The 15,631-nt window shown below is 36.2% G+C and overlaps 2 protein-coding genes and 1 pseudogene across 8 annotated transcripts; all 3 read left to right on the top strand.

The window, feature by feature from the left end:
- The first annotated feature begins 399 nt into the window (after window positions 1–399).
- On the top strand, window positions 400–1,753 carry LOC125208355 (uncharacterized; annotated as a pseudogene). The gene is made up of 4 exons (XR_016133067.1): window positions 400–472; window positions 686–918; window positions 1,002–1,090; window positions 1,156–1,753. The product of XR_016133067.1 is annotated as an uncharacterized LOC125208355 (transcript).
- Window positions 1,754–6,300: 4,547 nt separating this feature from the next.
- On the top strand, window positions 6,301–10,293 carry LOC125207083 (uncharacterized). 4 transcript variants are annotated; one of them, XM_048106287.2, is made up of 3 exons: window positions 6,301–6,711; window positions 7,184–7,269; window positions 8,337–10,293. In XM_048106287.2, exon 3 carries the CDS (start codon window positions 8,364–8,366, stop codon window positions 10,044–10,046), a length of 1,683 nt encoding a protein of 560 aa, XP_047962244.1. In that variant the 5' UTR covers window positions 6,301–6,711; window positions 7,184–7,269; window positions 8,337–8,363; the 3' UTR covers window positions 10,047–10,293. The 4 variants fall into 4 exon arrangements, with proteins under 4 accessions (XP_047962244.1, XP_047962247.1, XP_047962246.1 ...); XM_048106290.2 differs by lacking the exons at window positions 6,301–6,711; window positions 7,184–7,269 and adding an exon at window positions 7,397–7,531; XM_048106289.2 differs by lacking the exons at window positions 6,301–6,711; window positions 7,184–7,269 and adding an exon at window positions 7,527–7,666.
- Window positions 10,294–12,960: 2,667 nt separating this feature from the next.
- LOC125203601 (peroxisomal membrane protein 11C-like) lies at window positions 12,961–15,078 on the top strand. Of its 3 annotated transcripts, none has more exons than XM_048101989.2 (8): window positions 12,961–13,128; window positions 13,522–13,727; window positions 13,905–13,979; window positions 14,063–14,137; window positions 14,210–14,290; window positions 14,380–14,454; window positions 14,561–14,734; window positions 14,823–15,078. In XM_048101989.2, exons 2-8 carry the CDS (start codon window positions 13,539–13,541, stop codon window positions 14,856–14,858), a joined length of 705 nt encoding a protein of 234 aa, XP_047957946.2. In that variant the 5' UTR covers window positions 12,961–13,128; window positions 13,522–13,538; the 3' UTR covers window positions 14,859–15,078. The 3 variants fall into 3 exon arrangements, with proteins under 3 accessions (XP_047957946.2, XP_088916402.1, XP_088916401.1); XM_089060276.1 differs by having other exon boundaries at window positions 12,976–12,999; XM_089060275.1 differs by having other exon boundaries at window positions 12,998–13,018.
- Window positions 15,079–15,631: the final 553 nt, after the last annotated feature.

Below are 15,631 nucleotides of genomic sequence, written 5' to 3'. Positions count from 1 at the left end.
ACCGTGTAGTGATGCATACTTGATCCAACGGTTCGCCGATATGCGGAGGGAAACATCACATACGACACTGCAGGCTGATATGGTAGAAGAGGTTTGGAATCGTAGGGGAGGAGGGCGTAGAGCGTGATATGCGTTGGGAAAGTAGTTTATTAGAAGTCGAGAATTTTCGTTGTATAATTTTACCCCTTTGTATAATACAACGAAGATTTTGTTTTAATTTTAGTTCGTATGCATTTTTTCAATTATTATTGTATTAGAATTAAAAAATAAACAAAATGGAAAAAATTAAATTTTTGATAGCTTGGCCATGTCCACTATAGTGGGAAACATGGGCATTGGTGGCCCGGCCACGATTTTATGGCCTGGCCACACTTTGTGGCTTGGCCCGGCCATGTATAGTGGACACCCTAAGGGTTTCTACTTTCTACTGTGCATTTCAATTTTATCAGAAGTTAAAAACGAGGTCGAGAAGGTTGCTTTTCTTCTCCTCTCTTTCTATTGAGCTCGAGAAGTTTGTGTATATCAGTATATGTACGCACTAGCGTGTTTTGTACATCTGATTTTCTCAATCCCCCTCACGATTTTAATCCCTTTTTTATAAATCTCTCTTATTGTTTCACAGATACTGTGTCTCGATTTCAGGTTGGCTTATTAAAAAGTTCGTTTATGTTTATTCATGTCACAGGAGATATTTTCTCAAGTAGGCTCTCTCTATTTCTTAAAGAAAAAATTGAAGTTCAAAACGCAACGCACTCACCTCTTCTGCAGCTGGAATGTTTGATGATTGAATGCCTGATGCAAAAAAAAGAGAATAAATCATGGCGATTGCTTCTTGTTTTAATCCATTGAAATTCCATGGATGTGAGATATTTGGAGCTCGTCTTCATAGCTCCAGTATTCTTCCTGTCGCCCCTGCAAGTGAGTGTGTTTTTTATTTACTTTGCAAGGAACGTGTTTGTGTTAATTCGCGTGAGAGATAAAGTGATGAAGTTTCATTCCAGATGTTGCGATGAAGCCTCTGGCGATTGAAGCAAGAGCGAATCAACGAACGGAGAGCCCAAAAATTCGCAACAGAAGAACAAGGAAAAAGGTAAAACAATTCATCACTCTTGATATTGGGATATATGTATGCGTTGTTGATATGTTTTTGGACAGTTTAACGGAACAGCAGCGCGGCCGAGGCTATCGGTATTCTGTTCGGAGAAGCAGCTGTATGCAATGCTGGTTGATGATCAGAATAAGAAGTGTTTGTTTTATGGAAGCACTCTGCAGAAAACAGCGCGAAAGGATCCTTGTAACGGAGATATCATCGTATGATCGGAATGGGCTGAGTGTGGGACAGCGGTTGCAAGCCTTTGAAGTTGCGGTTGGTCGATATGGTTTCTTGAATCGCTAGAGATGTTCGTTCTGGTTTTTGCTTGCTGTCTAGAAGCAAATGTGTGTGCTAACTGTTTAATTTACCTTCTTTATTTTGTCGGAAAAAAAATGTCCTGCATCCCTTGTATCTAGAGCATTCACAGTCACAATAGGGAGTCGTCCCACTGGCGATCGGTACTGCTCCTATTGTGGCAGCCGAGCCGTGGGAGGGCGGTTGCGTGCGCCGAGGGACGGGCTTGGCCGTGGGCGGACGGCGCTCTCTCGGCACCTATTGCGCGCTGAGCGGGAGCCATCCCGAATTTTTAATTTTTCTTATTTTTTATTTTTCTTATTTTTTATTTCAAACTCTATATATACAAGTATACAATTCATTGTATTTCATTTTTTTAATATTTGATAAATACCAACAATTAAAATGAATTAAACTAGAGGGATTTTCGGGAGGGTTGTGTGAGGGCTGTGATGATTTGGCATGAGGAATTTTTGGAAGAATTGTGAGAGCATTCATCCTATAGTGAATGCTCTTATAACAATATGGTGACATGGTTAAGTAAATGACACAATTTGTTATTTTAAGATACTCCTTAGTAGATTACTCTTGAACAAACATGTCAAAGAAAATAGTTTGGCCATTAGAAAAATTGAGGATAATATAAAATCTTTATCTATGAAATTGTTGTGAAAGATTAAATCGAATAAGGGGTTTGTAGTCCAAGTCCTCGCTTTCTTTGTCTCCATACTCATAAAAAAACATCACAGTCTCACATTTCTAAGATGAATCTAGAGGCCTCAAGGTTATTATTTAGGCCCATATATATGTCCAGTTGATTTCATAACAATTGGGCTGAAATTCACAAATTCGATAAGCTAATTTTGGGCTTTTTCAAGTATTCGGGGACCCTTATAAAATCATGAAAGTATAAAATGAAAGTGGAGGTTCTTTTCATCCACAACTTAATCGAGTCAAATTTGGTAGATGGAAATTGGAAAAAAAAAAAACTCTGCACGTTGAAATATAAAAAAATGGATTTTGTGTTTGGTGTCCATGTATTATTATTCTTTTAACGGTCAATAACTATCACAACATGAAATATGCATACACAGTATTTTAATTATAGGGTTTATTGATATTTTCACAAGGATTAAGAAAATAATTTATTGTAAAACAATTAAGCTTATATGATAGTTATTTATTTTAGTAACCAAATAATTAAATAGAGTTATACTAATATGCTTGTATTTATTTTTTATACTTGTATGGTGAATCAATGAATAATACTCCTTATGTCCAATTACAAGTGACACATTTTTTTTTTCACACGTGTTCTTGGAAAATTTATAATAAATCATTTGTATGTATTATTATTTTTTGATGCATGGTATGTCTTTAAAAATATATGTAGGCTCTTAATCTCTCTTTGCTTTAAGGTAGATGTCACACTTTTCTTTATACTCATTTCGTTTCATAGTAGTTGAGTCATTTTGTTATTTTGGTACGTTCCATAGTAGTGGAGTCATTTTCCGTTTTTGTAAAAGTCAACACATTTTTTCTCACTTATTTTAATCTCTCTTACTTTATTCTCTCATCATCTCTCTACTTTTTTCATTTCATACTTTATTCTTCCTTTACTTAACCCACTTAATACAATTTTTCTTAAATCGTGTGCTAAAAAAAAATGCATCCACTATATTGGGACGGAGGGAATAGTACTTAGCACTCTTTGCAATACATGTTTTCTTTTCTTCCTTTTTTTTGGGTTCCTTTTGTGTGCTACTATTGGTGATTGCCAACCAACATCTACAGGATCCAGGGAGAATATAATGTTGTTTGCATTAAGAACATATCTATTACTCATAATTCTAGAATTTATATGTGATGTCGCCTTTTGTTATTCCAAAAATCTACTATAAGGCCCCAGTTGAAAATGGGGAATTAGAATCTTCAATTCTAAATCTAATGTTCAGTAGTATGATAAAAAAAAATATTTTGATTTGAAATTGAATTATAATTTCAAATTTCTCAATTTCACAGTTGGAATTTCATTTCAAACATAGATTACTTCACTATATATCCACAACACACCCAATACTGACCCAATTCAAAATATTTGGAAATTTTAGAAATAGAAAAAATATAGAATAAAGAAAATGAAAAATGGCTTGAGTCCTCCTATTTCCTATATTGTGTCTGCCCATGCACACAATGTAAGGAATTCTTGTAATCATCTAATGAGCGCAGCGAAAATTGCATACAAGAATAACAGATCTAGATTCATAATCGTATTGCAAGTTGAGCATGTAAAACACAACGGAATTAAATCTTACTTGTTGTGTCGTTATCTTCCATTGATTGTACGAATCCTGCAAGATGAATCCACCACTATCGAGGTCCACGTGTATTCTGATCCGATGCAGGAACAATTTCTCGGTACAATCGTTCTATAGAGAAAGCTAGGAAATCTCTTGTTGAACGTACGTATTCTTGCGCCGCTTTCTCTCTTGGAGAATTGGGTTTTCTATCTTTTCTATTCTCTACAATAGAGCATATATATAATAGAATAATTGTAACATTGGGTCAGGCCCAATATAATTATTTCCTATTAATCTAATCTAGCCCATTTTCTTTCACACAATGCATACATATACAACTGACACACATACAAACACTGCACATAAAACACACACCTCAGATGCAGTACACTGTACACACACACAAAATAAAAACACTTCACACAATTGTGTGTGTGTATTCAATGAGTGTGTTGTGTGTGTCCGTTAGTATGGAACATTTTATTTTCCAAGTGAAATCCCCTAATATATGAAATAGTGAAAAAGTGCTTTCGTTGTTGTGGAATAAGAAGCCTTCGTATCTTAATGCACGTATTTAATTTATTCGGAGCTACTAGAGCGAGATCCACTTTTTGGGGAATATGAGTCGAAGCAATAACAAGAATATTTCTAGTGGAACATCTTTCGCAGAGATGGTTCGCTAATAGACCAAGGGATAAGTAATTCGACACATTCTCATCCAGACCATGAATGTTTGGAATCCATATTATGCAGGAGACATTGCTTTTGCCAATTTGAATTGAAGAATGATATAAATTCGCCTATTTCCGGCATCATATCCATAGTTAGCGCATTAATCATAGTTAGCAGTTTCAGCTTCGTATCAAGGTCACGATCAATATTGTCACTAGCATCAATAAGAAAACCATTAGGCTTGTTATCCAGGAACTTGTTCAAAAATACCGTAATGAAAGGAACATAGGAGTTTGTTGCTAGGTATTTGATCAAATAAATAGGATTGTCAAAGTAGTATGTGTATTGTGTGTGGTGTAATTTGTATATCTACTGTGTATTGTGTGTGATGTAGTGGATATCTAGTGTGTGTTGTTAAAGTAAGATAGGGATGGGAAAGAGTAAGAGGAGGGAAGGAAAAGACAGTGGAACTAGTGTTATTGGATTGTGCGGTCTACATTATTATTTGTGTATAAATGGTTAAAAAAAATTCGTATTTAGACTTGGTTTAATTTTGGGGGATGATCCAAAATGGTAAAATTAGTCTATTTTTTTAAGACGGATGAAATATTAATTTTATAATAAAGTGTGAGTAGAATGAGTTATTAAATTGTGAGACCTATTTATATTTAGAGTGAACTACATACATGGTACCTGATCTTCCACTCTCGCACATAAATGGTACTTGATCTTTATTTTATATCGTTTTTTGTACCCATTGACGAAAATAACCCTAGGTACCAAATATGTGATTTTTTTTCATGGAGGATATTTTTGGAAATTTCAATTAAATGGTACCAAATGTGTGATTATTTTTTCTTCCTTTCTTATTTCTCCTTTTCTTATTTAGTTCCTTATTCTTTCTTTTTTCTCATTTTCTTCTTTCTTTTTAGTATTTTATCTTCCTTTATTTTTTTCTTTTTTTTCTCCTTATTTATGTTTCTTCTTCTTCCTTCTTTTTTTTCTTTTTTATTCTTTTTCTTCTTTCTTTTTAGTGTTTTATACATACATCTTATTGCATTATATAAATAAAAAATAAAATACCTAATTAAATTAATTATTTAAAGTAATTAAATTAATTGAATATTTTTTTATTAAAGTATTTTATACTCATTTTAAGGTTGAAACACCTAACTAATAATATTCAACTTTTATATCATTATAGTTCACAATGTTAAATTTTTATTAAGGCTATATTGATTAGTTAATAATAATAATAATAATAATAATTAATTATTATTATTATTATTATTATTATTACTACATAATATTATGTGATTCATAATTTATATAATTATACTAAAATTATTTATTAATTACTATTAGTTTTTAGTATTATAATAATATTATATTTAAATATATTTGAATGATATTAAAAATGAATTAATTATTAATTTATAATATCAAAATAATAATATTAATTGATAAAGAATAATAGTATAAATAATTGGGAGAATGAAAGAAGATATTATAATATCACTTTTGGGAATAAAATTGCATCAGGTATAAAAAATGTGATTTGTAAGTTTAAAAAATGATATAAAATAAAGATCAAATACTATTTACGTGTAAAAAGGAAAGATCAAGTACCATTTATATAGTCCACTCTTATATTTATGACAAAAATGAAAGCGAAGTTTTAAAATCCAATATTGATGTACCTGGCCTAGGACAAGAGAGTCAATTGCCGAAAAAGTAAATCAACCATGTGAAGGGCAAAATAGACTTCTCATGGGATGGGATAGGATTCAGACAATGTTACCTCGCTACACGTGAGGAAGAAAAAGCCAACGTGTTTTAGCACGCCCCGACGCCTACATGGCACACCACGTTAGCGGCTCAACCTCGATATCGCCGTAGCGCTTTCAAATTTCAATCCAAAAAATACCCCACAACGGTCAGATCCACTGTTTCGGCCCTCGATCCTCACCATCCGATCACCGCATCGCCCCTACACATAAAATAGAGTAGAGAGAAACGGTGGGAGACACTTCTGACAACATCTTCTTCCATGAGAGGAGCGAGTGTTTTGATTTTGAAATATTGTTTGGAATTTTGAACTCTAGTCGTTGTTCTCTTCTTCGGCGTTTTTTGTCAGTTTCCCTTAAAAGCCCAAATTCTTTAACAAACGCAGCTGTTTTCAAATTGCGTTACTGCATTGCGCTTTACTGGCTTCCTTCTCCTCCTCTATTTCAAAATTAATTTAACTTCAGATTCTCTCTCTCCTCCTTCCTACTAAAACTTGTGTAGTCGACCGTTTCAGCTTCTACTTACTAGAGCTTACGTCTCTGATGCTTTCTGCATACAACAAAGGTATAAACTTTCTCAAATTCTTGTTTTCTTTTCTGCTTGAGTGTGTGTGTGTGTGTGTGTATGTGTTTTGATGCTGTGGGTCAGGTGGTTGTGAGATTCTTTTCCTTTTAGCTTCAAAGTGAAATTTGAGAAATTATAGATTCCGGTTTCAGACAAAATTGTAAAGAGATCTGGGACCAATCCACATTCTTGGCTTAATATTGAGTCCTCTATCTCTCTCTCTCTCTTCTGGAGAGAAAAAGAGGAGGAAAATAAAGTTTTGTTCTTTAACCGGTATTTGGAAGGATCCATTTGAAAGGAAACACACTGAAAAAAAAGAGATTTTTTTATTTTCTTTGAGTATACTTATTTGGGGTTTCCTTCACAATCTAGACACCAAATTCTGCTCCATGGTTCTAGATTGAGAGTGTGGTAGATGCATATCAATCCATCATTGTAAGAATTATTTTCTGATTGTGAATTTTGCTTGCAGAAATTAAAGTAGGGAAACTGTGTATTGGTGGCTGAAAAAGGTGTTGAGTGCCTTGAATGGTTGGCAAAAGACAAAAGCAAGTTGAGGTAGCCAATGTTACAAAATCATTGTGTATTTATTGCATCAAATTTATTTGTTTAATTCTCTCTCCTCTCTGTTGGCCCATATCAGAAATTCACATATACACTCTAGACATATATGTATGTACAACTGGAGATGGAGACACCTATCGTCTCTTCAAAGCCAAGTCTTTTTCCCTTATCAAATACACTCTGAAGAAGATCGAAATTTTCCCAATTCTGTAAAGTTTTGTTCGTGGCCTCCCCACACAATGTTAGCCTCACAACTGTATGCCCTTTAAGCTATCCTAATCTCCAGAAAAATAGATTTAATCTAGGAGGTGAAATACGATATGTTTTAAAATAGTATACTTGAGGAAGTATATGGAGTTATTTGTTGAAAAGTAAAGCTACATTCTTTCTGGTAATTCACCCCCTTCTATGGTTACCACTCTTGGCCCTAATGATTGACTTATTTTCCTCTGTGTCTTGTTGTATTTCTTTAACCAAACATCATTTGCTGAGGGCATACTGGTCATATAAATCACCTGCTTTTATTGGACGGTAGTGACGGCTGTTGGGAGAGTTTATGTTTCACTTTCACCTCTCTTCCCTTTCTACAGTTTCATTATTGATTTCACTGTATTCTTACCTCTTATTTAAGGTATTACTTAAAAAAATCAATGTGTGTTCGTGTAAAATAATGATCCAACCTTAACAAAAGCTTATCTTTTTGTGAGTGGTCTCTCGTGTGGGCTTCAGTAGGTACTTTGTCTCTCATTTTCAGCAAACGAGCATTTTGTGATCATGCAAGATTCTTGAAGCCCCCTAATCTAGACCCACTTTTTCCCATTAATTTATTGCTGTTTTCTTTACATTATTATAATGAATGATGTATAATATAATGTTATATGATTGCAACTACTCCACATCTCTCTTTTTTTAATGCAACAAAACTGTGTGTCTTATAACATTTTTGCTCATTTGAGAAGCTATCTAGAAAGATCTGGTTAACAATTTGCATCCAACAATTTGTGTTTCTTCGAATATCGATGTTTTCTTGATATGCATCGGCTGTTTTTTTTGTGTTTCAGTGCTTGGTAATAGCTTGAGTAGCAATCATGGTTGATGGTGGTGGTGAGAGCTCTGCTGCTGATGGTTTGTCGACTGAAGAATGGCTCTCTTGCGCTCAGGGACTAGTCCCGAGGGCGTTGGGGAAGGCAAGGGAGGTGAAGGGGTTCCCAGGTAGGTGGAAGATGATCATCTCGAAACTTGAGCAGGTGCCGTCACGGCTATCTGATTTATCCAGCCATCCTTGCTTCTCGAGGAATGCTCTATGCAAGGAGCAGCTGCAGGCTGTGTCTAAGACGTTGAATGATGTAATTCAGTTCGCAGATTTGTGTGTGAAGGAGAAATATGAGGGTAAGCTTCAGATGCAGAGTGATCTGGATGCGCTTGCTGGGAAACTGGACTTGAATCTGCGCGATTGTGGGCTGTTGATCAAGACAGGGGTGCTAGGTGAGGTGTCGTTCTCGTCTGCTGCAACAAGTAGTTGTGCTGAGCCGGAGGCTGCAGTTCATGGAAACTTGAAGGAGCTGCTTGCCCGCCTCCAGATTGGCCATTTGGAGGCGAAGCACAAAGCGCTTGACAGCCTCGTGGAGGAGATGAAGGAGGATGAGAAGAATGTGTTGGCTGTGATCGGAAGGAGCAATATTGGAGCATTGGTTCATTTGCTGACCGCCACTTCGCCTCGGATAAGGGAGAAGACGGTCACTGTTATCTGCTCGCTTGCGGAGTCAGGCAGCTGCGAGAACTGGCTCGTCTCAGAAGGTGTCCTCCCACCTCTGATAAGGCTCGTGGAGTCCGGGAGCAGTGTGGGGAAGGAGAAGGCGACCATCGCCCTGCAGAGGCTGTCAATGTCGTCTGAGACGGCTCGTTCAATTGTTGGGCATGGCGGGGTTAGGCCATTGACTGACATATGTCACAGTGGTGATTCTGTTTCACAATCTGCTGCAGCCTGCACGCTTAAGAACATATCCGCTGTGCCTGAGGCGAGGCAAGCACTCGCAGAGGAAGGGATTGTGAAGGTGATGATCAATCTTCTTGATTGTGGGATCCTTTTAGGATCAAAGGAGTATGCAGCTGAGTGCCTGCAGAATCTCACCTCGAGCAACGATGATTTGAAAAGATCGGTCATCTCAGAAGGCGGGTTGCGTAGCCTGCTTGTCTATCTAGACGGCCCGCTGCCTCAAGAATCCGCAGTTGGTGCACTTAGAAACTTGGTTGGTTTAGTGTCACCGGAGGTGTTGATCTCGTTAGGGCTTCTCCCCCGACTGCTCCACGTGCTCAAGTCCGGATCCATCGGGGCTCAGCAGGCGGCAGCAGCAGCAATCTGTCGAATCTGCACCTCAGCAGAGATGAAAAGATCGGTGGGTGAGGCCGGGTGCATCCCGTTGCTCGTGAAAATGATGGAGTCCAAGGCCAACAGCGCGAGGGAGGTTGCAGCGCAGGCGGTTGCTAGCTTGATGACTCTATCCCACAATTGCCGTCTGGTTAAGAGAGACGACAAGAGCGTGCCAAACATGGTGGCATTGCTCGATCCCAGCCCTCACAATACAGCCAAGAAATACGCGATCTCATGCCTTACCCTACTCTCCTCGAGTAAAAAGTGCAAGAAACTGATGATCTCGTATGGAGCTATCGGATACCTCAAGAAGCTTTCGGAGATGGATTTGGCAGGCGCGAAGAAGCTTCTAGAACGTCTAGAGCGAGGTAAACTCAAAACTCTGTTCAGCAGGAAGTAAAAGGAGGGTGGGTGATCATGGATATAGTACTAAAATCAAAGAGTCCTCTCTCCCTCCCAATGATTCTTGTTGTTGTAAAATGGAAGTATATTTTTGAAAAACTTGTCATGTTGTATGTTTCATTCTCTAAATGAAACAAATTCAGCCATCTTTTAATATATTCAGTGATTTGAAATGAAATGGTGCCACCATCTCTGTACGCACAATAATACTCCTATTTGGCTTAATGAAACATATATTACCATCACTTGTTTTTGCGTTGTGCTTCGTGTTTGTGTTCGTGTTTGTGTTCGTGTTGCTCACATGCTGGTTTGTGGGATTCCTCAACCAAAATGGTTACAGTGATCAAGTCTTTTGGTGTTGCTGTGGTTGTGTGTTGCCTAAATTGGAAAGGACCACATGTGAATTTGACATCAGTGAATTTATAGTTTGGTTGTACAGGCAGTTGGGACTGTTTTTTAATTCTTGCAGTGGCTAATTTCAAGGTTCTTGTCAATCAAATTCACAATTTCACATGCACATTTATTTTAAACCAGGACAAGAGTAATGGTGCTTTATAGTATTTGTCGCATTTATTTATTTTAATTTGGAATTCCTATCTAATCATTTTCTGAATTCTGTAATCAAAGCTATCACCTGAAAATTTATTTTAACTGTTTTTTATTTAATTAAAACGGTATGAAAGTTTTAGCTGTCACCATACAATATATGCTTACATTAGGAAATTTGTAATTGCTATCTGGCTTAAGTACTTCGGTCCCCAACATTAAATTATAATAAGATATTTGAATCATAATATATTCAGTGGGATCCTACGTATATTAATTAAGTACTTTATTTTGTCACTATTATATTCTTTTTCCCTTTCGAATTTTATATAGAAAGCTAAACGAAAAAGAATGCGATTATAAAATTTATGGAGTAGTATTTGTTTTGTTATACGGAGGTTATCGATCCAAGAAATATTCTAAACCGACATGCATTTTCCACACAATTCATTTTTATATTCATGAAGATAAACCCAATACTAATATAAACATGCTATAAAGAAGTAATTATTTGAATCAATAATTGCTTGCATAAGAAAATGATCAAAACGGTCCACCGTCACAGGACTCACACAGTGTAAAACAGCTATTTAATGTACAGAGAAAAAGGAATAAGAGAAAAAATAAATTCAAATAATTAAAAAAAATATACTCCTATAACAGTTAGTTAATAAAAACATATCATAAATCAGACATCCTCTTTATAAAAAAAACCTAAAATATTAAGAAGTTTGGAGTATTTTAACCTTTAAAAATACAAAAGTAAATTATATTCTAAATTCAACTACCATTTGCCATTTTTTTCTATTCATAGCCCGCGTCCATGCAATTGCAATTAATTAACTATTGAGTATTGATGGAGTTTACTTTTTTGTAAATATACTTCACTTGCCAAACTAATTAATGTAAACAAATGGCTCTCACTCATATAGTCATACCGTCCTATAAATTTCATTAAATTGGATTACTTTTTAGTTTTTTTAATTAAATTCGAATATTGGATGACTTTTCAAAATATAGGATTGATATTCTTTTAATTTTTGGATTAAACTAGATGTCAGGGGCACACGAAGTTTGTGAGATTGTTGCTTTTTATCTTAATTTTTGGGATTAATTTAGCTCACAATATACATGAATTAACTATTCAACAAAAACTACTCCACAAGCCAAGTTTCTAAGAGCATCCGCAATAGTCGGTAGGCCAGCCATAGGCCAGCCATTCTCTCCCCTGCCAGCAACACTAAAAAAACCACCTGCCACATCAGATTTAGGCCAGCCATAGGCTAGCCATAGGCCAGCCGCAATAAAAATAATTCAAAATATACTACATTTACGGAATTAAATTTACGACACATATACTGAAAAAATTCGTTAATTTTATTTAAATAAAAAAAGTACATTAACCAAAAATAAAAAAAATTACATAATAAAATAAAATCCGGGCTTCCACACACGAGCCACCGCCCCACTCTACTCCTCACTAATTTATTAAAAAATACATTAACAAATGTTAGTATGCTTTGAATCCATTATAGTTTGCCGCTAGCCGACGGTATGACATGTTTCTGTTTTAGGTCTTAAATTTGTATTGGGTCTAGCCCGTCGTCTATGTGCCTATTTAAAAATTACATAATTAAAAAAAATTCATAAAAAAACATTTAAAAAATACATTATATATATTTTTTTTTTTTTAAATTTAAAAAATTAAAAAATAGCGTTGGCCGATCGCTGGCCGATCGCTGGCCGATCGGCACGCCACAATGGCGGCCAGCGCATCGGCTAGCGCATCGGCCAGCGCAACGCGATCGGCTAGCCCACGCCGAAATTTTGGCCGATTTCCCGCTAGCCTACTCCAATGGTTCGGCTAGCCGATCGGCTAGCCACGTCAATCGGCTAGCCGATGGCTAGCCTACCATTGCGGATGCTCTAAGAAGGGGATTGGCATTTTGGAGTTGATATACTGTATTAGACTATTAGTAGTTCTCCAGTTTTCTAACTTTGTGGATGTTATGAATCAAGTTATTAGAAAAATGAGATTTTCAACATTTTATATAAATTTGTGAATACAATGTTTGTCATCATTCAGGACAAAAGGAAAGGGGGTCCTGGAACAAGATTCCAGTCCATGAAATCAAAGTTGCAGAATAGAGAAAAAAGAACAATTAAGAAAGAAATCTTATGATAATTTAGTTAATTCTTTTGAGAAAATTAATAAGATACCTTAGAAAATAAGAGAAAAAGACAATAATGTACTAAAACAAAAAATTCGCATATCCATTCTATATTTTGTAAATCATCCAATTAAATTCCAAAAATTGAAAAATTATCCAATTTAATAGGAGTACTACTCCAGTATTCGGAAAAAAAAAAAAGATTCCGTATTGTGAAATTCAAGACTAGATGGGGTGAGGCACGACTCCCGGTGTATCTATCTACACTCTTATCACCTCTTAATTACTTATATACAAACCTAACAATCCCTAATTTCTCTATACGCTTGATTGTTGCTTGCTGCTTTCTATCTTGTTATCCAGGTACATGATTTGTGATTTCTTTTGGGTTTGATTAGGTTGCTTTTACCAATTTTTGATTCAGTATATCAGTGATTTTGATGAGTGAAAACATGATCTTTTCTGCCTTACTGAAATGTTAGATTGAGGCCTTTCGTTATTGTTATATATACATCTATAAGAAGATTGTGAGTAGCAATGCCCCTGGGAACTTGAACAATTGACAAATCACCTCTCCAGCAATTGAATCAAATTCCATAACGTTGACTAATTAGAGTCAGTGTGTTTGATTGCTACATGAACTTATATTTGTGTTTGTGCCCGTATAGAAGGAATTAGAATTGGGCTGAAACAGTGTACAGGGATGGATTCTTGTATGATCAAGAAAAGGAATTTGTTGTTTGCTTACTTTTCCAGGTCTAGTTACACACAACATGTCGTTGGATGTTGCCAGAGCTGAGCTTGCACTTGCTATTGTGTATCTCAACAAAGCTGAAGCCAGGGATAAGATATGCAGGGCGATTCAATATGGCTCCAAGTTTTTGAGTGCCGGACAGCCCGGCACAGCACAGAACGTGGACAAATCAACCAGCTTGGCCCGCAAAGTCTTCCGTTTGTTCAAGGTTTCACTTTTTAACCAGTTTCAGCCTGTTTTTAAGATATGCTGCAGTAACCTTTTTAGGTCAAGTGTGTTCAATCTAATGAGTACTACTGTATGGTATGCACAATTGCTTTAACATCAGAGCGCTTTGATTTCCTTTTTTGTCGTGACCAGGTTTCTGTATCTCATAATGTTTCAGTTTATCAATGATCTCCATGGCCTCATTAGCCCACCAGCTCCCGGAACTCCACTTCCTCTCATCTTGTTGGGAAAGGTAATATCTAATTAATTTGTACTAGTATATCTTTTACCCCATCCTCACTCGTATCTTACCCTTTGAGTTGATTTCTCTCGCAGTCCAAAAATGCTCTCCTGTCCACTTTCTTGTTTCTGGATCAAATTGTGTGGCTGGGTAGGACAGGTGTATACAAGGTATATCTATAAACATCTTTAGTTGTTCATTGGAATTTGTATGCTGACCACAAGTTTTTTTTTTCTGAGCAGAACAAAGAACGTACTGAACTGATCGGAAGGATATCTCTTTTCTGTTGGTTGGGGTCTTCTGTTTGCACCACTCTGGTTGAGGTATCTGTGCTGATCTTGTTCTATCCTTTTTGGCAGCAATGTGTTCTTATTAAACTGAACCTTTTATTTTAACTTCCTTGTTTCTTAAGACTGGTGAAATTGGAAGGCTTTCTGCATCAATAAAGAAGTTAGAAAAGGAACTGAAAAACACCGACAAACATAAGGTTTGCATCTCTAGAGCCTGGAATAGTAAATATATCTGCAAAATTTCAACCTCAGTTCTAGTTAATAAGCTTGTCGTGCTACTCCAATGTTATTTTATTATTCCAGAACGAGCAGTATCAGAGCAAGGTTCAAAAATCAAATCAGAGATCTCTGGCCCTTGTTAAAACCATCCTTGATATTGGGGTGGCCATTGGTTTGCTACAACTGGCTCCTAAGAAGATCACCCCTCGTGTCACCGGAGCCCTCGGATTTGTGACATCGCTCATATCCTGCTACCAGGTAACCCTCAGTTTTTTCGTTCACACCATGTTTATGAGCCTCATATATAAAGTCTGTACTTCATGATTAATGGTTTGCGCCACCACAGCTGCTCCCATCTCCGCCGAAGACAAAGACAAGCTAAAGTGATGGTAAACAAAACCAGGATGTCACGAAACAATGAAGGTATTTGAAAAGCTGTTACACGAATTGGAGCAATTCGCTGAGGGGTTTACTCTCAGTTCTGGTTGTGAATTGTTTGTCTGTAAACATTTATACCAATAATATATATAGCTTCCTATATTATGTTGCTGTGTTGAAAACGATAGTGTTTTACTTCAAACTAGTGCAGTTTTCTTTTACTACTACTTTCTATTGAAACTTGGTTTTTCAGCTTCTATTTGTTCCTTCGAATTAGTGCAGTTTTCTTTTACTACTACTTCCTATATTATGTTGCTGTGTTAAAAATCTGTTGCAAATGAAAGAAAAATAAATATAAAGAGAATTGAAACCATTCAATTCAATGAACCACTCCTATTACCAATAACCTTATGGATTTCTATCACCTAAAAAGACTATGCTAAGAGAATAAAGAAAACAGGAGATGATTTTCGATGCAACCATGAGATGGTGCACCCACAGACCGATTTATATCCAACAATCCCCGTTGGCTGATTCTTCCCAGGGCCCCATTTCGTATTAGGTGCTGCTGGAGTAGCTTTTTTCTCCAAGTTGCACTTCGTTCATCGAACAACTTGTTCACCTACGACCAAGGGCGGGTGCAGAAAAAAATATCGATAAGGGCTGAAATTTATAAATTTTGTTTCAAAGTATATTTTTGGGAGGTTTAAATCATTGGTAATACACAATAATGTACACTAAATTCAGATATATTTCAAAAAAATTATAAAAGAAAGT

The sequence above is a fragment of the Salvia hispanica genome, chromosome 6 (genome assembly GCF_029641045.1).
Source record: "Salvia hispanica isolate PSC_SH4W2 chromosome 6, Shi_PSC_v1, whole genome shotgun sequence".
Classification (NCBI taxonomy): domain Eukaryota; kingdom Viridiplantae; phylum Streptophyta; class Magnoliopsida; order Lamiales; family Lamiaceae; genus Salvia; species Salvia hispanica.
Note: the sequence above shows the minus strand (reverse complement) of the source record. Positions and strands in the feature narration are given on the sequence as shown.

Coding starts and splice junctions, on each gene's coding strand:
- LOC125203601 (XM_048101989.2), top strand. CDS start 13,539: ATGTCGTTGGATGTTGCCAGAGCTGAGCTTGCACTTGCTATTGTGTAT. Junction 13,980..14,062: donor CTCTCATCTTGTTGGGAAAG/GTAATATCTAAT, acceptor TTTCTCTCGCAG/TCCAAAAATGCTCTCCTGTC. Junction 14,291..14,379: donor TTTGCACCACTCTGGTTGAG/GTATCTGTGCTG, acceptor TTGTTTCTTAAG/ACTGGTGAAATTGGAAGGCT.
- LOC125207083 (XM_048106287.2), top strand. CDS start 8,364: ATGGTTGATGGTGGTGGTGAGAGCTCTGCTGCTGATGGTTTGTCGACT.